At 34.9% G+C, this 25,830-nt stretch overlaps 1 protein-coding gene across 1 annotated transcript in view; it reads right to left on the reverse strand.

The window, feature by feature from the left end:
* Positions 1–1,458: 1,458 nt before the first annotated feature.
* ETF1 (eukaryotic translation termination factor 1) overlaps positions 1,459–25,830 on the reverse strand; it is a 35,974-nt gene continuing 11,602 nt past the window's right edge. The window contains exons 3-11 of the mRNA XM_051978485.1: positions 16,291–16,466; positions 15,460–15,599; positions 12,271–12,409; positions 11,701–11,891; positions 10,315–10,444; positions 7,844–7,999; positions 7,062–7,126; positions 4,136–4,283; positions 1,459–3,792 (exon numbers count right to left, since the gene is read on the reverse strand). Of these exons, the coding sequence (XP_051834445.1) occupies positions 3,710–3,792; positions 4,136–4,283; positions 7,062–7,126; positions 7,844–7,999; positions 10,315–10,444; positions 11,701–11,891; positions 12,271–12,409; positions 15,460–15,599; positions 16,291–16,466 (1,228 nt within the window). The 3' untranslated portion in view covers positions 1,459–3,709. The remainder of the gene's footprint in view (positions 3,793–4,135; positions 4,284–7,061; positions 7,127–7,843; positions 8,000–10,314; positions 10,445–11,700; positions 11,892–12,270; positions 12,410–15,459; positions 15,600–16,290; positions 16,467–25,830) is intronic.

Consider the following 25,830-nt stretch of genomic DNA (forward strand, 5'->3'; position numbering starts at 1 on the left):
AATTCTTCCCTGGCTCATAGCCATATAGAAGCAGTGCCAGGCTGCAAGCAACATGAGCCAGGGAACAGACCTAGAAGTGCCATAAGACTTCCAAGATGGACTAGAAACCTTGACCTATATTATTGGACTGTTGTGGTTTCCTGTTGAACCTCCATGTGCCCCTCTTAAAACAGGTTTATTTTTTCCCACTCTGGTTCTGGGCATGTTGGGCTTTCTGAGTCTAGGGAACCAGTCCAGAAATTCCATGGTTTCAAAGAGGTGAAATTAGCTAATCAAAATCTACACCTCAAACCAAGAAACAAATGCCAATTTCTGTTACTGTATTCCACTAATAAAAGTGGAAAGCAACCTGAAATAACTTAAAATAAAAAGCACAGACTTAGATGAATTAATACAAAGTGAAATAGAACCGGGAAAACTATATACAATGTAAATAGGACAATGAAACAATTGGAATAGGTTTCAAAATTATGATAGCCAAGCTTGTCCCCAGAGAAGAGACAATTTCCCCAAATTCCTTCCTTTGAAAAAGTGGGAAAATCATGTGAATGCCGGGTTACCGAATACATTAGTGGGTTTTTTTTTTTTTTTGCTGTTGTCACACTTTTTAATCTTTATACTTTCTTATAGGGGATGGCTCACTGGGAAGGGCAGGAGAAATAGTGAGATGTGATGTATTCACTTTTAAAAAAAGAAAAAGCTTATTTCTAAATGGACTTCAGAAACAAGTTTTCTTGAAATTCCACTCCTCAAAAAAGACCAATGTTTTCATATCAAAGCCAGCTTATAAAATCCTAAGGATTCTAAGTACTTCATTCTTTAGGAGTCCTGAGCGATTTCTTCTTACTCACATTTTGGATTGGGAGAAGGCCAAACCACACATTATGTAAAAGCCCGTGGGAGAGATCTCAAAATTGTGGACTGTTTTTTTTTTTGTTTGTTTGACTACCGAATGAGTCTGGACAAGAAGAGTCCTTCCTTCCTCCTCTTAAATCCTGGGAATGGTACTGAAAACTATTTCATTCTGAAGTTAGACCCTTTACACCAGGCTTGAACTCGGGTGGGTGGGGAAAACTTCAATCTGGTATCTTGTTCTCCAATCTGACCACATCTCCAGCGACTAGCCACTTAGGTCTATGAAGAGGAGTATTTTGTAAAGGAAGAGGCACTTTGGGATTACTTGGGCCTATTAAAAAATCCAGATTTTAATGAGACTTTAAAGAATTGCTGTCATCCTTCCTCAACTATAGACCTTCACCAGGACAGTTCTTTACCTGCCCAACCACAAGGTCATGATCCTGCGTGACATACAATACTCAGATCAAAACTTGTAGAGAAGTCAGTAAAATACCAATGACCATGGACCGATTGGAATGTGGGCCTCAAGAAAGTCAGTACCCCCACCCTCCTACCACAATAGTACCCAGTACCAGTCCTAAAAAATCTCAAGCACACAGATTATATTCTTAAATATGGTTTAATACTCTTCTCCATTTCTGTACATCACAACACCAAGATTTCGCTGCTTAAGATCTCTCTGCAGAGGCTATATAGAATGCGAAGGCTACGATTTTCACCCCCTCGTATGTGTATGTGTAAGTGTAATACATATCAGTATATATTGATACACACATCAATATATAATGCAATATATATCACCGAAGAGAACACATTGATTAAAGAAATACAAAAATTTGGCATCATTTCCAAACTTAAATAGTAAAAATAAAAACTACAAAAAAAGGAGCTGCATACCCTAAATGTATCATGTGAAACAACAAGCAGTATATTCAAATATGTAAATTTACATCCAATTTTTCTGGTCTTGTCATATCACATTAGACCCATTTACAATGGCAAAACCCTAAGGTACTGCTGCGAAGAGAGCAATTTTGTTCACACTTGGGTTTTCTGCAAATAAACAGCAGAGCCCAAAGCAAAAGCCTGTTCTGGTGAAGCCTCCCAATCCAGTGAACATCCAAACATTTATTCTTACTGGGAGATTGACACATCAGGTTACACATTGACAGACAGTCATTTGGACCTCAGAGTACAGTGTGAGAACCAGAAGCGTTACATTTTAAGACATACTCCCTTCATTCAAGTGAAACAGGATTATTGGAACGATAAGCAAGTCTGCAACCTTGGAACAAGGAGTTGGTTCAGACCAATAAAGCTACGAGTGACTGAATCAAAAGTCAGTGAAGAAGCAGTCAGGCACTAAAGTGTGAAAAGTACCCAATCTGAAAACCAAATGAACCCCACTACTGTCAGTATGTGGGTGATATACCACATTGACTTTTAAAACCACTGGCTCAAAGTCCATTTGGTACACGTTATCCATTGCTATCATGGGGTACATTCTACACTTTATCCACTGTTACCTTCTTGGGCATTCCACAGCACTGCACATGAGTTGGATATAAGTCCAACTTACTCCCCAGAGACAAGCTCAGGCTTCATATTTTGGGGGCTACTTTTGGATCTAACATGGTTAAAGTCCTTGATGCCGGGAGCTGGGTCCTGACCCTTGTCAGCTCCCTTACCCCCATCCTAACTTCCCATGTGAGTGATGCTTGTGCGTCCCAAATTCTAAAAAGAAGCTCCAGGCCCACCAGAAAGTTTGGGGGTTTCTAATCACATGCACAGTCATACACGTCTTGTCTGTCATCCCTGTGAAACATCTTTCAGTTTGTTTTTTTTTTTTTTAAATCAAAAAATTCACATAATCTCATGCTGTCCCAACACAAGGAAAACACAACCACCTCCCTTTACCAAGGAATAGACCCGAGTGTAAAAAATAAAAATTTCTTTAAATTACTTTGCTTCCACTTAAATTGCATGTTTTATTTCTCACAATCCCAGCACAAGTGCCCCATTACTCCCCCCACCCTCCCACCCCCCTGCTACCCCCAACTAGTTTCTAGCAGGCTAAGATCCTGGGCACCCTCCTTAGAGCATACAGTGATGAAAGCTCCTGAAACTTGGGCACAAATGTTTCTGCACAATGGGTGTGAGTAAACAGTCCAGTGACTCAGCGATTCCTAAGTCAGTTTGAATGTGCAGTGCAACTTGTACCCTCTGAACCGACTGCTTGGGGTATGTGGGGTGTGGGTTTAGGGGAAGAAGCTGACGCTGCCTTCTGTTATTTTACCCTTTCAACATTAAACAGAGACCAAGAGAGAAATGGTTCCAATATTTCACCACATATATTTCTTCTTATGCAGTCTAAGCTGAGAATGCCATGTAAATGGGTCACCGCGAAATGCAGCAATTGAAATTTTCTCCAATCAAAATAAGAAACAAACCATTATGATCTTACTTCTATTAACTTTTGAAGGTTTTACAGCAGTTAAAGTATTTTTGCTTCTATGTATGAAGGTTAAAAAAATCATTTTTTTTTCATAAAATACAAGAGCAACCAATTTCACCATTGAGTAAAAGTAAAAACTGCGATTCTTTTTTTAAATTAGTCCAAAGTGGCATTTAGGAACTTAGTAGTTTGCTGCTGCACTGACACCATGACAAATCAAAGTGTAGGGTTGGGTTTTTTTGTTTCTGTTTTGTTTTCAATATCCAATGCTCATGGATCAAGTTCTGGAAATGTTCCAATCATAAGGCAGGGATCTGTTTTGTTTCCACCACGCATTTGCTCCTTGGGTTGGATGCTGGAGGGCGAGGCACGTTTTGCCGGACCCAGGTCGACTACCTAGTAGTCATCAAGGTCAAAAAATTCATCATCTCCCCCTTGGTATTCCATTCCCTGGAAATCTACTCGGTACCTCAAGATACCTGGGGGAACAAACAAAGAATAAACTCTTAAAGACAGAGAAGTCTAGGTTTACTATGGAATCAGAGGTGCCAAATTAGCCAAAGGAAGGAACTTCAAGCTAAATTTCCAACTCTTCCTTGTTTACATGAAATGAGACTGTCCATAAGTATGTTTTAAATCTCTCAAGTCCTGAATGCTCCCACCCTCCCACCCCCACACCAAGGCATGAACAAGAAAATGAAAATGTAACAGAATTCCCTGGAGGAAAGACAATTGTCTAAAAGCACTGAGCAATACCTGAAACTGGGATACTGACCAAGCTCTTTGGAGACTTTAATCTCATATTTACAACTTGTTGCTTACCTCCAATTCCACCAAATCCTTTCACAAACTGGGATCCTTCCTGTGACTTGTCTGTAACAATTTCCAATGTTGCTCCAAATTTCTTATAGTTATTAGCAAACCATTCCAGTAGCGGCATACTCTCTATCAGCTCATGTTCCTGTCCTGTCTGTGGGAGAATACAGACCAAGGGATTCAGATTCAAAGACAATCAGGTGAAGACACTCTGGCTTGGATGTCAGCCCCTTTCCAGTTAAATTCCCAAATCTGAAAATTAATTAAGCAAAACTTCTGGAGTTTTGCCACATTAAAAGATATTCTAAGATCTCAAATATCTCTTGTTCTTTAGCTTCAACAAGCTGGACACTACACATTACAGTATTAAATTTCCAATACACACACAAAGCAATTTTACAAATTATAATTCTCACTAATTGCTCCCTAAGTCACACCATTTAGGAAGCACTAAAGCACTCATAGAGCAGCTCTGCCAGTTAGATTTTCCAGAGTAACATAGAAGACCCTCAGACTTAAGAACTAAAGGAGCTATTTGAGGAAAATCAGAATGTGAAACTGATACCAAATCAAACAGCTCAAGCTTTAGGATATGTGAAGACCCAACTTGAAGAAAGCAAAGACTTAATTTAAAACCAACTTTAGTTTTTCAGATGACCAAGATAAAAAGAAATGAAGAACTTATTTTGTGACTGGATTAAATTTTCCTATTCTTGGGAAAGGATATGATATGAACTGATGCAGAATAATAGTAAGCAGAGTCAGGAAAACAATATATTTAATAATTAACATAATGAAAAGGAAAAGAAAATACCAAACTCTGAACATTGCAATTTTAATGATCAAGAAGGTAGGTTTTGAAAAAATATCTACTCTATCCTTGTGAAGAAGTGGGGGACTATGGATACAGACTCTCAGTAAACTACCAGACTCAGTTGGTTTGTTATGCTGAATTGCCCTCTTTTTTCTCCTTATTGTTACAAGTGTTCAGTGGATAGGGGAAGAGGTGGGATGTATTCAGAAATGAAGGTGACAGAAAAACAAAAGATTCCATCATTTTAAAATATTCTTTATTGAAATCTTTTTTCTATAACCTTCAATTGTGAATAATATTTCTCCTCCCACCTCAAGGCAAGTCAGCCCTGTAACAAAAGAGAAGGAAAAAAGAAACTAATCAAGATATTCATTAATTTTTACATTATGTGCACTATTCCATAGTCTTCCACCTCTGCAAAGAAGGGGAAAAAATTATTTTCCTATCTCCTCTTCAAAATCAAGTTTGGGGAGCAACATTGAGTTTCTCTTCTTTTTTAAGTCTTTTAATTTACATTGCTGTATTTACTCTGTATTATTTTCCCTTGGTTCTTTTTATTTTATTCTGTGTCAGTTTACATAAGACTTCCATATTATGCCCAAAGGACTATAAAACTGTTGCAGTGCCACTACTGGGCCTTTAACCCAAAGAGATCATAAAAGAGGGGAAAAGGACCCATATGTGCAAAAATGTTTATAGCAGCTTTTTTTTTGTGGTGGCAAGGAACTGGAAATTGAGTGAATATCCATCCATTGGAGAATGGCTGAATAAGTTGTGGTATTATGAATGTAATGGACTATTACAGTTCTAGAAGAAATGAACAGGCTGATTTCAGAAAAGTAGTAAGACTTAAATTAACTGATGCCGAGTTAATTAAAGACTAGAATATTGTACATAGTAACAAGATTATGTTACGATCAACTATGATACAACTTAGCTCTTTGCGGCAATACAGTGATTCAATACAATTCCAATGGAATGAAAAATGCCATCCACATCCAGAGAAAGAACTATGGAGACACTGAATGCATTTCGAAACATAACTATTCTCACCATTTTTCCCTTTTATTTTTTATTTCCCAACATGATCAATATGGAAATACATTAAGTGATTGTACTTGTATAACATAACACCAGATTGCCCTCTATTTCGGATAACAGGAAGGTAAGGAGAAAATACATTTGAAACTCAAAATCTTACAAAAGTGAATGTTGAAAACTATCTTTTACATGTAAATGGAAAAATTAAAATACATGTTCTCTGAATTCTCCATCTTCATAATTTCTAGCAAAAAGCGTTACTTCATTTATGTATATATGACTTTTATAACTTTGGAGTCCATTCCTAGTTTAGAATCTCTGGTTTAAATGATACATATTTTAGTCATTTTCCAAGTGATTTCCCGCAATTCCAAGTTACTTTCCAGAATGGTCAAATCATACACAGCTGTGTTAACAGTGTATCAGTGTACAAGGCAACCTCATATTATAAACAATTTATAATTCTTTTACTTGTCTATATGCTTAGACTACCTACATCTTTGTGTTAGTTTATTATATAATTCTGATGTCAGGTCTATCACATCTTTTGATGCAGATTTTCCCTAATCAGTAGCTTTTCCTCATCATAAACTTGCTTTCACAAATTTATTAGTGCAAAAACTTTTCAATTTCATTTAATTTTTATTTTGTGTTTACTTCTTTCATCATTTGGTTAAGAAATCTGCCATAAGCTGTGACAAATACCTGATTTTGGTTTTCATTTATATGGTATGACCTTTAAAATTCAAGTTCAGTATTCACTTTGAGCTTTTTGTGGAATATGGTGTAAAATGCTGACTTCAAGTTAATTTCTGACAAATGGTTTTGACAGTTGAAAAGCAAAATTAAATCCCCAAAAAGTAGGTCCTTTCTGTCTTATAAACAAGACTGCACTAAAATAAGAAGGCTGAAAATAGAATTTTAATACTCCAATGTTTACTCACCCAAGAAACAATGAGAATGTTAGAGCTGGAATCCTCTGATTTTTATGGGTCAGGAAACTGAGGCCCCAAAGAGTCACTGTTAAGTCAAACAGTTAATTATGGTAAAAGATTGGAAACGAAGACCTATACATACCTCTTTGTCTGTAAAGTGAGATTTATCCTTCTCTTGCTCTGGAGTCAAATACAGAATCTTCTCTTCTATAGATTTTGGGAGAGAGGAAAAAAAAAATAAGCCTAGTCTTGATGGTATCAAAATCACTGATCTACTAGGTGAAGTACAAATTCTAAAACTACTCTAGACACCCCATTTAGAATGTTAAGAATTTCCAATGTGAGGATTAATTAAGAGGAAATTAAGAGGAACAAAATCTCCCAAAAGAAATTATTCCTGTTTAAATGATATAATAATTAGCATTTAAATAGCACCTGCTATGTACCAGATACCATGCTACAAATTTTACAATTATCTCATTTGATCCTCATAATAATCATCATCTTGGGAGGTACATGCTATTGTCATCCTTGTTTTTAAAATGAGGAAACTGAAACACAAGTTAAGCGACATGCCCAGAGTCACATAGCTATGAAATGTCTGAGGCCAGATTTGAACTCAGGATTTCCTGACTCCAGGCCTAGTACTCTATCCAGTATCATCTCACTGGTTCAAAAAGAATACTGAAAAAAATCCATAGGAGTGTCTTTGTATTTATTTCAGAAAGGACAGATTTTTTTGAATGGGAGAAAGAATGGTGACAGGAGAAGAAAAAAGTAAAATTGATGAGGTAGAAGAGAAGTGGTAACAATAAAGTTAGCTTTCTTGATGCTCATGAGACCATGCAATGGACCTTTAAGACTCTGTTCCAGCCACCTTAAATTCTTAAAAAGAATAATCCCATCACTCTATCAAACTCATACCTTCTGTGCCTTGGCAATGAAGAACATATCTCATTATATCTAGATTTTCATAGACTATCAGGATCTCTACAGCTCCCATTTCCAAAGCCTTTAGTGTGTCTTCAACTCCAAAACAGTATTTCCCGGTGTCTTGGCTAATTTCATCAAAGTATCGTCCTACAATCAGAAAATGTCCAAGAAGACAAGTCAATTCAATACTCCAACAAATGTTTATTAAACACCTACTATGAAAAAATCATTGGCTAGATGTTGGGGATAGAATGATAAAAACAAAACCATCCTTACCCTCAAGGAGCTTCCATTCTATTTGGGGGAGACATCATGTATAACAATTAATATACTATATATAAAAAGCAATTTTAAGAGGGAGATCAGGAAAGGTGTTAGGAAGCAACACCTGAACTATGCTTTAAAAGAAGCTAATAATTCAAGACAAGGACAAGGATCTAATGGATCTCAGACACCAAGGACTCCTTATGCATAAGTAGAAGGTGGACTATTAGGAAAATGAAGACAGCAAGCAATCAGTTGCTCATAATGGACAGAAAATGAAGGGAAATGATAATCTACAAAGATAAGTAGAAGGCAGATTGCAAAGAACTTTAAATGTTATACTGAAAGATTTCTATTCAAGGTCCTCAAGATGACAGAAGTTGAAGAGTTTTCAATAGCAGAGTAACAAGGTCAGGTCTGTTTTCAGAAACAGCAATTTGGCTGCTTTTTGGAGCAAGGACAGGAAAAGGAAGAAGACAAAAGTCAGGGAAACCAATTAGAAAGCTATCATAGTAGTCTAGGAGTGTGATGGTAAGGATCTGAAAGAAGAGACTAAATAGAAAGAAGGGAATGGATGCAAGAAATACTGTAGATTTGTTAAATGACTGGATATGGAGATAGAAGAAAGAAATCAAGAAGAACTTTAAGGTTTTAAATTTGGGTGACTAGAAAAATGGTGATAACAAAAAAAGGGAAAGTTTAGAGAAGGGTTTTTTTTTTTTTGGGGGGGGGGGAGGAGGAGAATAATGACCTCCACTGAAAACATTTCGCACTGGGGATATTTGTAGGATAACCAGTTAGAGATATCTAGTAGGCATTTGTGGTTATATGGGACTGGAGTTCAGAAAAGAGAGTAAGGCTGGATATATAGCTATGGAAGTCAAATATAAAGAGATAAATGAACAATGATCAGCAAAGAAGAGAGCAAAGAGGATACAAGATAGAATTTTGATGCACACAGTGTGGGAAAGGATGATTTGATAAAGACCACCAAGAAAGTCAGACAGGTATGTGAAGAACCAAGAAAGATCAGAGTCATAGATGCCAGAAAACACAGAAAAAGAGGAAGAAATGGTCAATAAGTGTCAAAAGCTGCAGAGATAAGAATGATTCCTGCTTTAAAAAAAAAAAAGGTTACTGAGGTTAATAGGAAAGAACAGTTTCAGTGAAATTGTATGTAAGTCAAACTACAAGGGGTTGAGGAGAGAGAGGTGAGGAAAAATAAGAGATAAATATAATTCTTTACAGGGGTTTGGCTATTAAAAGGAGGAATAAAGGATAACTTTGGGGAACGTTACAGTCAGGGATATCTGAGCATGTTTGCATATGGAAGTAATGGAAGGGAATGACTTGATGGATAGGCTTCTAGACATGTGAGATGACAGGATCAGGAATATAAGTGAAGCATTTTTAGTCTTGGCAAAGAGTATTCATCAGAGTAGAAACAGCTTAGAGGAGAATGAAAGATGAAGATAGATTTGTTAGGAAATGCAGAGTAGCTCTTGATGGAGGTATCTAATTTTCTTTATAAAGCAGGAAGTCAGAAAGAAAGGTGACAATGGAGGCTACAGACCTTGAATAGACATTGTGGAAAATGACAAGTCATTCAGGGAAGAATAAAAGGATGAGCCATGCTGCAGAGAGAGCCCAGTTGGGATTAGAAAACATGCACGTGTAGTGGAGCCCATCGGAATGGGTTTACTACTGTCTTCAGGAGTGTTCAGCAACATATAATTAGGAATGGAGAAGGTAGACAGACAATAAAGATACACATTAACTTGCACCTTCCAAATTGCAGAGCAAATCATTGGAGGAAAAAAAAAAGTTTACAACACATTGAAGATAAGGCATAAGATTACACCCCACCTCACCCCTCCCCACAATGGTCAAGAGTTCATAGAATGATACACAAAAGGGAGTTTTGGTGCTCTGGGGACAGTTTTATACATAAGCAATTTTTAGGCTAGGATAATCATGAAGCTCTACTGTTTCTATTTTCAGATTCATAGAATTTTATAATTGAAAGGGACTTTCAAGAACATTATTCTAATAGGACCCTAATTAATTTTCTAATTATTCCTTCCTATTACCTTCCTATATCTTTGAAGCAAAAATGTAACCTGCTTCAAAGATGGGAAAATACTGGTATAGGGAAAAACCTAAGGATACTATGGAAATTAGCTACATTCCATCCATACCTATTAGTTTCTTCTCTTGAATGAATTTCACGTTGGAGAGGACTTCAGTAGACAACTCAATTGCCTGATTGAATCCATTTTCACCACCATAGGAGATATCAACTAATTTTAAAACTTTCGATTGCAATCGCTTTGACACAAATAAAAAAAACATCATCAGTATTTTCAAAGCACGGCATTATGATCACTGGGTCAGTATGTTTGAATTTGGGGATTGAGGAGAGGAGACAGGTTTAGTTTACTAAGCAGGGCTCTGCTTTCACTATGGAATACACTGCTTGACAGCCTTCCCTAGTCAACTACAACTGACTCTCTACCTATTCTGAGACATTCCACAAACAGAACTGCTTTATGACTCACCCTAATGAATTGGGAATATGATCACAAGATCATAGCTTTAGAATAAGGGAACTTCAAGATAAGTTATTCTAACCTTTTTATTTTAGAGATGAGGAAAGTAATTTGTCCAAAGATATGTAGCTCCTAAGTATTAAAGCCAGGATTCAAACTCAGATTTTCTTAAATCAACTGAGCAATCACAGAGTTGAAAGGCAAACCCATACCCAAGCCAAGAATAACTCCTCCATTCTAGTGTGTAAGGGACCTTGAATTATTGAAAGCTCTTCTGATGTCTACCAAACTGGAAAGTCTTCTATGGGCCAATGACTGACTATGTCTGCTGCCTAAGGTCGAGTTGAATCAAGCAAGAGAAACTTTTCCCAGAAGTGTGGCTACCAAGTGATAAAGTTTTAGGGCCTGATGACCCACAAAAACAGGCACAAATTACATCTTTCTGATCAGGGAACCTCTCTGAATTGAACTAGCATGTTAGTAAGGATTTAAGGTATTTGCAATCCTCATTTTTTTTTTTTAAAGACCCAAGGTGTCACTGCTTTCCCTTATTTCAACATGGATGGATATTCTGGGTATTGCAAGAAGTGAAAAGGGAGAAATAGCAAAGAGGGACAATGATCTCAGCCACGGCAAGGCAAACCAGAAAAGGACAAGGAAAACTTAACTATTTAACACAAATGAGTGACCCTTTATAAAATGACACTTGTTTCTTTGGAATAAAGCATAATTTCTAAACCAGTGCTGTGTGCTGCTTCCTCAACCATCTATGTCTTCTAACTGCTCTTCTAATCCAAAGCTCCTTCTCATCTCCTTACTTTCTCCCAGAATAAATGATAAGTTCCAAAAGCAGGAAACAAATCCCTTTAATGCTAAATCCCTATTATTTAAACCAGAATATTTACTATCACTGAAACTGGGTTCTCCAGCTGCCAAAAATGCTAGATACATGAGTGCCAATGCATACTTTGCAAAGTTCCTGAGAACTCTTACTCTAAGGCACATATAATGAAAAGCTTCCCCTCTTTCACTCACCTGATCAAACATGTCAGATTGACTTAGTTCAGTTTTGAAGTCAGCTGATCCAGCTAAAACGAGACCAGCCACATTCACTTTGTCCCCAGAAATAAACAGCTGCACAGCAGTTTCTGCTACCTTCCTTACATAGTTGTGTCGTTTTTCCATTCGTAAACGGGCAAAACGCAAGGCAGATTGACCTCCCCTACCTTAGAAACAAAGATATAGTGAGAGTAAGACAGAGTAATGATTTCCAAGAAAATCAAAAAAAAAATTACCAGGCTCATCACTCCTCAAGTGGACTACAGGCAGTCAAATAAATGAAATTATTATTCTTTATTACTTGACCAGATTAAATGATTACTCTTTAGTATTTAACAAGATGGGTTTAAACCTCAGATTTCTAGCTTTTTTTTTTTTTTTTTTGAAAATTTCAGAAAGGAAAAATGATCATATCTTCAATCATTCAACAATATCTTCAAGCCTAAAATCTGTATTTTACTCTGTTGTTCTTTTCTCACACGACTTCAGCTTTCCTATTATTGTTAGAAGAAAGACAAATGAGTTCGTGTTCTCTTCCTAGTTTACCGTGTTTCTTTGGGAGATCCACAGTGAATTTGTGCAGGACTTCTCTTGTGTTTCCTTGCAGAGTGCCAAAGAGTGCACCACTACCATCTATTACAATAAAGCCAAACTTGCTATCATCAGACAGTAGCGCTGTAAGAGCCTAGAAAATGAACATCACACAATAAGCAGACGTCTTAATGGCTCAGAGCAAAAATTCTCTGAGAACTAAGATATCATAAACAACAGGACATGCTTTTGCACATGAGATGTGCTTTAAAGTTTGTTGGACTGAATGAGAATAAACACACAAAACGGATTTTTTTTTTGATATTTAAGTTAGTGGTGCTGCAATAAAATGGCTAGTGATGCTAACTTTAGATATAAAGTAACTGATTTCAAAGAGTTTTGAACTTCACCTGAGTTTTCTGAGCTAATCATTAAAAGGACTGTGGAACATGTCAATGTACTTGACCAAAAGATAGAAAAGAAAACAAGTACCCAATTCATTAAAAGGAGATTTATATTTTGAACTCACCCATGTACCCTAATAAATATGGCAGAGGAAAGAACTAAAACCCTCAGAAAACTCATGGTGTATAAAACTTACAAATTAAGGATCGGAGTTTCCATTGTTTAAAAGAACCTGTCATTTAACTTTCCTTTTTTGAAGTGGGCATAAGAAGTGTGAGTCTGAGAACAAGAATCTAAGAGGTCATCTTCTGATTCAACAATATAATTTCTTATGATATATTTGTGTCATTTTTGTCTGTATACCCGAGACCTCATTCATTGGTTAGGAAACTTCCTTCACCAATGTAGATCAGTAAAACTTATCCATACACAATTAATAAGCAATTATTAAATTGCTTATGAGCTAGGTACTCTGGTGAGTGCTGTGGGTACAAAGACAAAAGTGAAATAGCCCCGATTTCAAGGGTCTTATAGTCAGGAGAAACAATATGTATATGTACTTGTATAGACATACAAAAAATAGATACAAGGTAAAATTATGGAGTGTTAATAAAAGATTAAGCAAAACAGCTAAAATGTATATTAGGTAGCACTTGAATTTTGGTACAAAGACCAAAACACTATATACTAAGCTATACCACAAAAATGAGATCTCTTTCAATGGGGGGGAAAAAGGTACAAGGACAGGGCAATACAGTACTTAAATGACATCTGGCTACAAATTTCAACATAAGGCAACTTTTGTGTATCAAACAAGCCCTCCCCCCCCCCCCCCCAACCTTGGGTTTTAATTGAACCAAGGAGTCAAAAGTTTTTTTGGGGGTGGGGTGGGGTAGGGGATCCTTCTCCTTAGAATAAAAATTTCCCACCCCCACCCCCCCCAATATGGCAAAGTAGGAACTTTTAGGACAAGATGATAGTTTATATCCTATAGACTTGGCAAACTGACAGTTGCTGGGTGGTAACCTTATATTTCAGAAGGTACATCCCATTTTAAATTGGGAAAAGGAAAATAGTGTCTTTAAATATCAATTAGGAAAGTACAGATTAATCACTGTGATCAAGAGTCTGTTCTACTTTCTTTTTAAATCAATCTTTGCCCAATTCTGGAACAGATGTTTCCCTATGTCTACCATGCAGTAATTAGCATCAAGGAAAGGCTGCTGCACATGTCAATGAAACTGTGTTCTTAATGATGATCTCTTACACTGGCTTGAAGAAGACCAGATATAACACTGCCACCTGTGGGGAACTAACGTTCCTCCAAAGTATTCTTCTCCATTAGCAGACACAATTAGCTTAACTTTGCTTCTGATGGAGAACACACTGTACATCAATGTAACCCCGGATAAGTCCAAAGGAGGTAGAACGAGGAAGATTACATAGACCTTTGAGGAAGAAGTTAGGATTTAGAAAAACTAATGAGGGAAAACTTATTAAATAAGTTAGGCTGGCAGGCAACAACAAAACACACAAAATTCAAACTCTGCTATGGTTAAACCATAACTAGGTTAAGTATAACAGAGTGGTGACTTCTAGTAGAAAACCTCTGACAAAAAAATTTTTTTTTCCAAGTCTGTTATATTAAGAGATGCAGCAAAAAAGTCCCTATTATCATGACTGCACACATATGATTTATATCGAACTGTTTGCTGTCTTGGGGAGGGGAAATGGAGAAAAAATTTGGAACTAAAAATTTACCCAATACCATCTATTGGATGAATGTCCATCCTCATTCCACCGCAGAATTTTTTTCACTACAGTGGTCCATGAAAGGCAAAAGAACTGAGCTAAGACCCAGTTTCAAATTTTGAATTGTCATTTTGTCTATAGATAAGGGTCACTTTAGTGAAATCAGCTGTCTGCTAAATTACTAATACAACTGCAATGACATAAAAATACTTAAAACAAAAACTAGATTCAAGAAAAAACTGTACTATGCAATATGTTTATAGATTATTGAGATGTTTAATGAAAAAAAAAGTATATTCAAACAGAATAGATAAATAGGGGTAGTAATATTTCAAAGGCTATCTTTTTTTTTTTTTTTTTACCATTAAAATCCCATTCTAACCTATGTTCCAAAAAGTGGAATTGGTTAATACATGCCATACTGTAAACAAATTCAGAACTCAACAACATGAGCTCCCATATAAAAGATTAATGTGATGGCAACAATTGAGCAAACTCCTTAATTTCAAAGGATTTTTTTCATCTTTTAACTAACTTCTTTTAAAACCTATCCTTTTTCTTAAGGATTTAAGACTTTTCTATCTGATTTTCTTGAAAATGGTTTGTCCTTATGCTTGGCAGAAAAAGGTTAGGGTCCTCTCTTTTCAGTTTAGTCACTGAACATCTGGAGTGGTGACATCCCATTTCCTCACCAAATCAGCAAGAACAAATTGGCAACAAAGACTATTTAAAGACTAATGAATGTCCCATGAGCTTCCTGTCTCCTTGTCTGCCAAGCAAGGCCCCACCTACCCCAAATATAGATACAAGGTTCTTTTAGCTTTCACATAAACCAGTATGTTGTGTGGATATTGTATAAAGCCAGTATTTTGCTACAGTAATAGTACATATTTCAGAGATAATGTGTATTAGAAACAGAATTAGAAAGTATCAGGCACAGCTACTTACAACCCTCTTCTTTTACTACTCCTTCCCTCCACCCTCTTCACTGAACAAATGAATGACATTCTTTCAAAACCCATGATAGAAAACTGTCTGGATTCTTACCTCTGTATGGAATTTGTTGTCACACAGATACAATGATGTATTGATTGGTTTGAAAGGTTCAAAGTCAATGTTGACTTTCTTTTCCTTTCCTTCTTCTGTCACAATTGTTCCACAGTAAACAACCAGACCATTTGGAGGTACTGCAAAAATACAATCATTTAATACCATTGAAACCAGTTTCCTTAGTTTCTTGTCTAAAAATAATTTTAACATTTGAGAAGAATTTGATTTTAGCTTTTGTCCTCCCCTTCAGAAGACTAGGAATCAGTCTAGGGCACAGCATAAGATAAAGATTTTAAAGCACAAGTCTGTCTACATTTTGAAAATTGTTCTATAATGTCCAAATTTATAAGAACATGTTAACACTTGAGGTCCAATACCTTAAAAACTACCACTTTAAGTCTCCAAACAAAATAATGCTTTATTTCATGGGAATAATAATAGCACCTACCTCACAGGGTTGTTATGAGGATCAAATGAGATGACATACATAAAGCACCTTTCAAAGCTTAAAGTGCTATTAAATGCTATTATTATTTTAATTATTACCACTAAGAAAAGGAGATGACAAGTAGCCTAGGGAAACAAGTGTGACCAAAGTACTACTGCAGCATCCTTGACCAAAGTACTACTGCAGCGTCCTTGCTACAGAGTCCAACAAAAAACCTTGCCACGAGTGATTTTCTATAAAGGGACACAGAATGGGAAAAAAGTCATAAGAAGAATTAAATATATTTTAAGTCCGTTAAGTGCATGTTGACAGAAATTACAAATGTTTTTAATGACGGGGAGGAGTGAGGGAAGAATAAAATCATGTTATAAATGAGATACCTTTGTTATAGAGTTTGAGTCTTTGCTGTACAGATGTAATGGCTCCCAGAACTGAAAGTCGGTTTACACGAGATTTTATATTGGATGCAGTTCCAAACTCATCAGCTAACATTTTTGCCACTCGAGAAATCTGGTCTTTGGGAGGAATGATCAACGATATCATACTGGTGCCATTGCTGAGAAAGAGAAAATAGTATTCCTTAGAGTCTTAAATATCACATACTATTTGTATCATAATGAAAGAAAAAATAGCAGAAATCTGAAAGAGCTTTTCATCTGTACATCCCAAAAATTCAGTTTTCAACACTAAGATATTTTAGACTGAAATTCCCATAGTCTATGCAAAGCAAAGCACAGAACAAAAAAATTTCCTTCTTCATTTCTAGTTTTAAATAAAACATTTACATTTGCTTGCCTAATAAAAGGAAGAAAATATTCAGCATTTTGGGGGGATAAATTAAGATAAATGAAGATTGAAATGGGAATTATACTCTTTAACAGAAATAAAAAAATCATACAGTACTTTGATGTAAAAGTTCCCATGGATAGGCATCTATGCCTTTATATTGAGATTCAAAGACAAAAACAAAGGTCCCACATACAGAAAAACATTAACAGCAGCACTTTTAGTCATAGCAAAGAATTGGAAAAAAAAAAATAGATGGCCACTGATTGGAGAACGACTAAATAAACTGTTTGAAGTGAACATAATGGAAATATTATTCTAAGATAGGGATATTAAGAATTCAGAGAAGCAAGGGAATATATAAAGGATATATTAGGAAATGAAGGTTATGTAAAAAGAAAAGTCAAAAATTTAAAAATCCCGCAGTTACAGGTTTCTTTTGTGTTGGCAGTTCTCTTTCAAAGGGACTTGATACCTCTAAATTATATTTGCATAATGTATTGATTCTGGCCCTCACAATTCCTCTTTTTTTTTTTTTTTTTGGTTTTGTTTTGTTTAAAGCTTTTTTTTTCTTGCTTTGAAATGTGCCTGAAATTAAACCTATACCAACATACCAAGCTGAAGATAAGTTTAATGTTTTATACTAGACTAATTCCATTCTTTATAAAGTCAAAAGAACTGTGATTCTCAAAAGACCCCAATCTACAGCGACATACCAGACACAGGATAAAAACTGCCACAACCAGTTTGCTAAGGGATTATTATTATTTTTTTTTAAATTTAATTTTATTTAATAGTAACTTTGTATTGACAGAATCCATGCCAGGATAATTTTTACACATCATTATCCCTTGCAATCACTTATGTTTCGTTTTTTCCCCTCCCCCCCCCCCAAGATGGCAAGCAGTCCTATATATGTTAAATATGTTGCTTGCTAAGGGATTATTACAAAAGCTTTTAGTACTATTTATTAAACCAATCTTTCTTGTAAGTACATTTATCTGTTTTAAGATAAAGCATGCTAAAAAAAAATTAAAAAAAAAAAGATAAAGCATGCTATGCAATTTGATGCTAAAAACACATTCCTATCTGGTTCTCAAATTTGGGGGTTGTGAATTTGAAGCCCTTATACACAGAAGGAGGGAGAGAGGAAAGGAATAAATTAAAAGGAATACTGTTCAAAAGTACTGAATACTTTCCTAATTACTGAGTTTACCTTTTCCTTATTAGACTAATATACCTATTTCAAATATAAATTCCATTAGCCTTATTTTAGAGTAGGGCTTCTTGAACTTTTCCCACTTATGGCCCCTTTTCTCCCCAGAAAGTTTTATGTGAGCCTATGTATATAATATACAAACCAAACATTTACTGATAATTCATAATTTTGCAACTCCCAAATTTAATTATAAGGTCCCATGTGGGGCTTAGACACACAGTTTAAGAAGCTGGGCTTTAGAGAGAACTGGCAAAGAAGTAGAATAAAAAACAATCAGGAAGCGTGTAACACAAGAGAGAAGAAAAACAATCTATAACAATGTTTGTTCTGTTCATTCCCATTCATTTCCCTTATGCTGAACTTGATAGAAACCCTGTATATAGTAGCTTTATTTTAGAAGAGATACAAGTAGGTACCCTGTCCCCAGAACTCTTATATCTTCAAGTTACCAGGTGATCTAAAAAGGTAAAACTCTACAATACTGTTTCTGTGTGAAAAAAATGAAAATTCCAGTATTCAAATTATAAATATAGGCATCAAAATTTAAGTTAATTTACTGAGAAAATTAACTAATGCTACCACTGTAGAGGAGCCAGCTAGCTAGCAGAATGGCTAAAAGTCCTGAGTTCAAATTTGACCTCCGATACTTACTGGGGGCAAGTCACTTAACCATGTTTCCCTTAGTTTCTACCTGTAAAATGAGCTGGAGAAGGAAATGACAAACCATTCCAGTATCCATGCCAAGAAAACTCCAAATGGGAACAGAAACAACTGAAAAATGACTGAATGATAACCATGGTAGAGAAAATAAAATCATTGGGATAATATGACAGGCCTCTGCTGCCACCTTCTGGATGATGAAATAAGCCTTTTCTCTTCAGGAGAGAAAAACTGAGGTAAAGCTCTTAAGTGGGTCAAATGGTAGAAAATTATGAGCTCATCAACAATTTCCTTGCCTATTTAGACAAATTTCAATGGTATGTTAGCCTCTAGTTCAAAGATATAATATCAAACTAAAAAGAGGATGATTCTTTTCATCACAAATTTCATTTATAAAACTTATTAAAAAACCTGTTTCGCATTACAAATATAGAACCCATGATATATAGTTAATTCCAAAGATAACATTCATCTTTCTAAAATAAAAGAGTTCATAAATTTCCTCAGAAACAATCTCAAGAAGCCATTATTATTATTTAAGTCAGATAAAGTTTCAAGTATCAGCAGACTAGAATATACTCAGACAAGTCTCTATGTTCCTCAATAGAATGTAAGCCCCTTGAAGTCAGGACTAGTTCCTTCATTTTTTCTTTGTACCTCAATGTCTGTATATGGTGAAAATTTTAACAAGTGTTTAATGGAAAGAAAGATTAAGGCAATATTGCTTTTTTTCGGCTTTAAACATCATAGCAGAAACAGCCTAAGGATTAAAGACAATCTTCTGATAGAGTAAAGGAATAATAACACATCAATTAAAATACTGCACATATGTAGTTCTATCTGCTGAATCCAGACCTCAAGTAACTGTCAGGAGAACTCTTATGACAAACCCAAATTACAAAGTTCCTTTACTTTATCAAAAACAAAGCCTGGCTGTCTCAGACAGACATTTCCACCATGAAAAAAAAATGGCAGGGGAAAAATCCACAGAATTAGACTATTAAAGTTGGAAGGAACCTTACAGCTATTTATTTTAAATAAGAAAACTGAAGGACAGAGGTTAAACTATTTGACATTGACATTACACAGGTGGTAAGCAGAAGAGTTGGGATTGTAACTCAGATCTACTGTCCCAATTCAATCTTCTTTCTTTCCACTATAATACAATGCATTCCTCAATAAGCTACTTGAAAAACAATAAAACTAATGAAAACAAAGACTTCACAAAAAATCATGTGACAAAGTGGATATTTCCACCCACCAACTTAGCATAATACTGTGTTGTATAGATGAAAACTCTTAGGAAGCCTCCTTGGTAGCAATGGTTGGTCTGTTTGGGAATTATTCCAAATATCAATTAGTCAGGGATTACCTTGGTAAGACTGGGAGCATGCAGAACAAGGCACCTTGATAGCAGATATGTAAATGTCTCACAGCAAAAGACAGTACAGAATAATATGTTGACTCAGTAAGGTAGGACTAGTTTTCTACTTCTTCTGGTTATATTTAGATGATGATATATTTTTACATTCTTTAATAGTTTATAAAGCACTTTCACTTGCTTTGATCTTCTCAAAACAGGTAAAACGCCCATTTTAAAGAAGAGGAAATTGAGGCACACAAAAACTTGGAATTTTCTATATTGGATTTTGAAGAGTACAACTTGCATATAAATACATTCACTTTTAAAGATGAAACAAAATTTAAATCAAAGTCAACAAAAACAAGACAATACAGGAAAAGTAGTCCAAATGGAAATGAGTACAATGCAGTGAGACTATTTTAATCATACTTGTATGTGGAAATGAGCTGACTTCATATTCAACCTGCTGTCATCCCCAATACTGAATATATGCTTATAAATTTTAACATCAAACTATTTATTACATGTAATTCTCTACATACTTGTCTCTTTGTGAGGAAGGAGCATCTTATTCTTTGTGCTTGTGTCTTCAGTGCCTACCATACTTTCTAGCACGCAATAGATATGCTTAATAAATGTGTTGATCAGCCTATGAAATGTATGCTACATTTAAGATTAAGAAATATCTGTATTTTTAAAAAATGTAATGCCTTGGGGAGGGGGGGGGCATTAAGTCTCTGTCTGGAAGTTGGGACCTGGGTCCCTCTTACGCAGTATGGGGCTTTCCATGTATTGTTGTCAGTCTTTGTTTAATAATAACAACAGCAGCTAACATTTCTATTTTGTCTTCTATAAGCCAGGTTCTGTGCTGACTGCTTTACAAATATTATCCTCATTAACAACCCTGGGAGGAAGATACTATTATTCCTATTTTGCAGATGAGAAAACTGAGGTAAAGAGAAGTTAAGTGATTTGCCCAAGGTCACATAGTAAGTATTTGAGGTTAGCTATGAACTTGGGTATTTCTAATTTCCAATCCTGGTATTCTACCCAGTGTCACTTAGCTGCCCTAAACTTGCTAAGTGTAATCTTGATTAGCTTTTTAGCTCAAAACTTCCAAACTTAAGCCACAATAGTGTAAGCACTAAAAGACAAGAGTGATTAGAAAGCATACCATCCATCGCTTGGCAGAAATATGATTAACTCAAAGTACAGAATAAGACTGACATTTTCAGTCACGGAAAATGTATTGATTTGTTTGATTGACTACATTTGTTACCAGAGTATTTCTACTGAGAAAAGAGTTAGTTGGTGGATAGTAAATGAAAAAGGAAAAGGTATCAATGAGATTTTTTTTTTTTTTTTTTTAAAGAAAGGGTCCAGATGAAGAGGGCAGTTTTGTTGTTAAAATGTTCAATTTAAAATACAACTTTAAATGTCATCTACCACTTTTACTAAATTCACAATAAAAAGAAATCATTTAAATGAGTGTATGTGGGGAACTGCAACCATTTTTCTTTAAACAAAGTGGGGATTCTGGGGATGGGAGTTGATAGCTAAGTTTGGAAACTACTATAAGTGATTGCTAAAAATGTCACACAAAACAAGTAGAAGCATCAAAGTAAGGTTAATTTAACTTGTGAACTACAATTTCAGTATCTTTTCTATGATATCATGTGATCTTTTTAGTAGAAAATCTTTTTATGAGCTAGATTTATTGAAAGAAAGTAACTTATAGGATATAGAATGTAGCAGACAGAAACCAGAGCAGTTGAAGGAAGAGCAAAAAAAGGTTTCAGAGAATAAATTTCAGAATGAGGGATGACTCTGCCCATACAAACTCAGAAAGATATTGATATAAAAGGCTGTGGGAATTTATAAGTATGATAGGTCAAAGCAACATCTTTCATATAAATGCCAATTTATTTTTATCACTAGACCATTTAAGCAATAAATAGTATTACTAGTAGAACGTATTAATCAAGAAAGTCTTATACTAATTTCTCAAATGTTTCCAATACAGCCAAAATAGTGAAAACATCGTTCATTAGATCACAAATACGACAAAAGAATTTACACTATGTAGGTTTCCTTTTTAGAAAAAGTTCATACTTTGTAATAAGATAATTTAAATCCTAAGTGTTACCAAGTAGCTGTTAAGCTTGAGTCACTATCATAAAGTTACTAAAAGGAAACAATAGTTAAAAGTTAAATGAACATACACTTAGCTTGTTAACATTTTGGTAAGATACGGAGAGTATTTCAGTCTTCATTAAAAAACAAACTCTAAAGCTAAATCTAACTTTGTAACAATCACTTAAAAACTTCTTTATACAGCACTATTTTACCTCTGCTACAGATTTCATCAATATTTTTTCCACTGAAAAAACTCAACTTTTGACTTTTAAAATACCTAGTCCAGAATAAATATCTCAAGATCTTTGGAAAATTAAAAGATTACTTCAGAAATACATGGAGAAATTAGAAAAAAATTTGATTTCGTAATATCTGATATTTCTTGTAAATTTAGTTTTACTGTACACAGAAAAACAGACAAGATTAACATCAATATTTCCCCGAAGCAATTCTTAAGAGTTGCTAGACCAGTTTGTATAAATATGGAAAGACACTACAAAAGTTAAAATTTTTATGTTACAAGTTTTATAGAAGGAGTCTCTGAGAATGAGAATTTGTGAAATAAGCTGAATAAGGAAAAACAGGCTCATAGAATCATAGATTTAACATTAAAAATTACTTATACATCATTTCACTCAATCCCTTCATTTTAGAAAACAGGAAATTGAAGCTCAGAGATATTAAATAAATTGTCCATGATATCAAGTGGAAGAGTTAGGACTCTGGGTTCACCAAATCCAAATCAGTATTCTTTCCACCATACTATACCTGTCACATTGGCAAAGATGATTGTTTTAGGAAGACTGCTGCACTTGTATTCTATTGGTGGAACTGTGAAGCAGTCCAGCTATTCTGAAAACAATCTGGAATTATGAGAGCAAAGTCATTAAAACTATAACCATTAATCCTATTAATGGGGATAATTCTGACCAAAGAGGCCAAAGATAAAATAAAAAGGTCTCATATATGCCAAAATGTCCAGAACTTTTTTTTTTTTTTTTTTGGTGGTAACAAAGTGGGTACTTATCAATTAGAGAATGGTTAAATTGTGGTATATGGACTGTAATGGAATATTGTCACAAGAATTGAAGAATGAGGACTTCAAAGAAATGTGGGAAACAGAACTAATGAAAAATTTAGAAACCCCAAAGACATCAATAAAACTTTAGAAGGGTAAAAAATCTGGAAAATCTGAAACTGAAGAATATATGTAAAGTTTTTAGCCAAATTACTTTATTTTTCTTGACTCTTATAAATTTCTACTGAATAAATGGGAAGGAGAATGTGTAAGGAGACAGAAAATACACTCTGAAAGAAAGAGGAAAAAAGAATAAGGTAACATAAGAAGGAACGTCTTAATAATTAGAGCTGTGCCACACTGGAATTAGCTGCTTCAGAAACTAGTAAGACTGTCCAGGCAGGTAGATGGCATAGGCCCTGAAATCAGAAGTACCTAAATTCAATTTCAATCTCACCTTGGACAAGTCACTTAATCCCAACGCCTCCCAAAAAAGGCAAAAGGGGAAAAAAAAATAAAGAAGAGAATATTTATGAGTTAGGCATAGGTTTGCACTTATACCTAGAGGTCATAACTGATCCCTAAGTTATATCATCCTATAAAATCTAAACAAATCTCTTTCAAAAACACAAAAGACACATATGCACAAGCACACGCATAGTTTATAATAACATGAAGGAAATAGAAGCATGTTTGGGATAAAGCAGAGTAAGGAACTTGTAGCTATTTGCCCAGTAATATATTCGTACTGGAAATGCAAGACTTGTTAGAAATGGTCATAAAGGATAAGGAGACATTTGCAAAAGGTTAATAACACTAAAATGCAAGAGATGAAATCAGAGCAATACACAAATAATTTAATGTTAAGGAATGAGATTCACCATAGAAACATGGAGTAGATAAAGAATGTGAGAGGTAATCTTATTTCTGAATAAGAATTCCCTCTGGAGTAGCACTGGATTTAAGTCAGAAGACTGGGATCCAAATCTCAACTTTAATTACCAATATAACCTTAAAGCAAGGTATATACATCTTTCTGTTTCAGTTTCCTCATATGTGAAGAGAAAGAAGGACGATTAGATTAGACTACCTCTAATTATATAATTCTATAATCTACAAGCTCTTATAGATGATCAGTTGGTCTTTGTTCTAAGACCTTCAGCACTATTTTATCAGGCAGTTAATTCCACTTCAGGACAAATCTAATTGTCAAAAAGTTTTTCCCTTCAAGAAAAAACTTCCCTTAAATTCCCCACACTTCTGTTGTTGTGAATTCTACAAATTATTTTCTTTAAATTTATAAACAATTTTTAACATTTTTAAAAAATTATAAGTTCCACATTCTTTCCCTCAATTTCCTCCCTGAAATGGTAAGCAAACTAACATATTTATTATATATGTGCAATTATGTAAAACATGTTTGAATAATTTTTGTTTTTTCTTCTCAGGTTATATTTACCTTCTTTCTAAATCCAATCTTTCTTGTGCAACAAGATAACTGTATAAATATGCATGCCTATATTTAACATGTATAGGGCTACCTGCCATCTAGGAGCGGGGTAGAGGGAAAGAGGGGAAAAATTGAAACAGAAGTTTTTGCAAGGATCAATGTTGAAAAATTATCTATATGTTTTGTATGTAAAAAGCTATAATTTAAAAAAAAGTTTGCATATTAGTGATTCTGTAGAAGAAAACTCAAAAAAAAGAAGAAAGGAAGGAAAACAGTATGCTTTCATTTGCATTCAGACTTTCTTTGGAGGCAGACAGGATTTTTACAATGTTCTCCTGGCTCTACTCACTTCACTCTGCATCAATTCATTAAGTTTTTCCAGTCCACACATTCCTCATTCTGCCATCTGAGAATAAACAGTTAATCAAGCCTAATTCTTCTTCCATAATTCAGTCCTTCAAATATTTGAGGTATTAAGTCCAAACTTTTAATTTTTTTTAAAGGCTAAGAATCCTCAGTTTTATTCAATAAATCTTTTTATGGCATGGTCTTTTCAGTTTCTTCAGATCAACTTTTTTCTGGATATACTCCAATATTAAAAACTTTCCTCCTTAATGTGGCACCCAAAACTAAATACAACACTCCAGATTTGGAACAACTAATAAACCTCTTTTATGGATATTTAGTCTTATTGTTGACTAACTGAATTTATTAAAAACCCTAGATCTTTTACTGACCTATACTTGTCAAGTTGATTTCTGAACCCAGCTGAATGAGTCTGAATCAATCAATCCATGTTTGATAAGCATGTCATGTGTGGCTTGACCCAACTCACTGATAAAATGTTGAAGATATGGTCAATCTGGGGCACTTTCCCTCCAAGCAGATATGATTCATTTGGGGATTTAGTCATATAACTAGTTCCAAATCTACCTAGATACACATATTAAACTAACCCATTGTGAGATCTTTCCAATGTGTTCTTAAGGGTAGCAAAACAGACTGTCAAATGTTTCAATTAATTCTACCTAATATCTACAGCACCCCCTTTCTCTTTTCTCTATTGTTGTAAAACAACAATAATAAAATCAGCACAGCATTATCTATTTTTAAATGAAGTCATCTGGTTCTATTTCATTATTAACATTCAGAAAATTTTAGCTAGCCAGATGAAATGATTCCTGAATAACAAAATGTGAATACTGAATAGTTTGGTCTATTTCCCCTCATCCAGGATTTAAGGCAGAATCATACTTAAGCCACCTCAGATAGTTTCTCAAAAGAAAAG

This window comes from Antechinus flavipes, chromosome 2 (assembly GCF_016432865.1).
Source record: "Antechinus flavipes isolate AdamAnt ecotype Samford, QLD, Australia chromosome 2, AdamAnt_v2, whole genome shotgun sequence".
Taxonomy (NCBI): domain Eukaryota; kingdom Metazoa; phylum Chordata; class Mammalia; order Dasyuromorphia; family Dasyuridae; genus Antechinus; species Antechinus flavipes.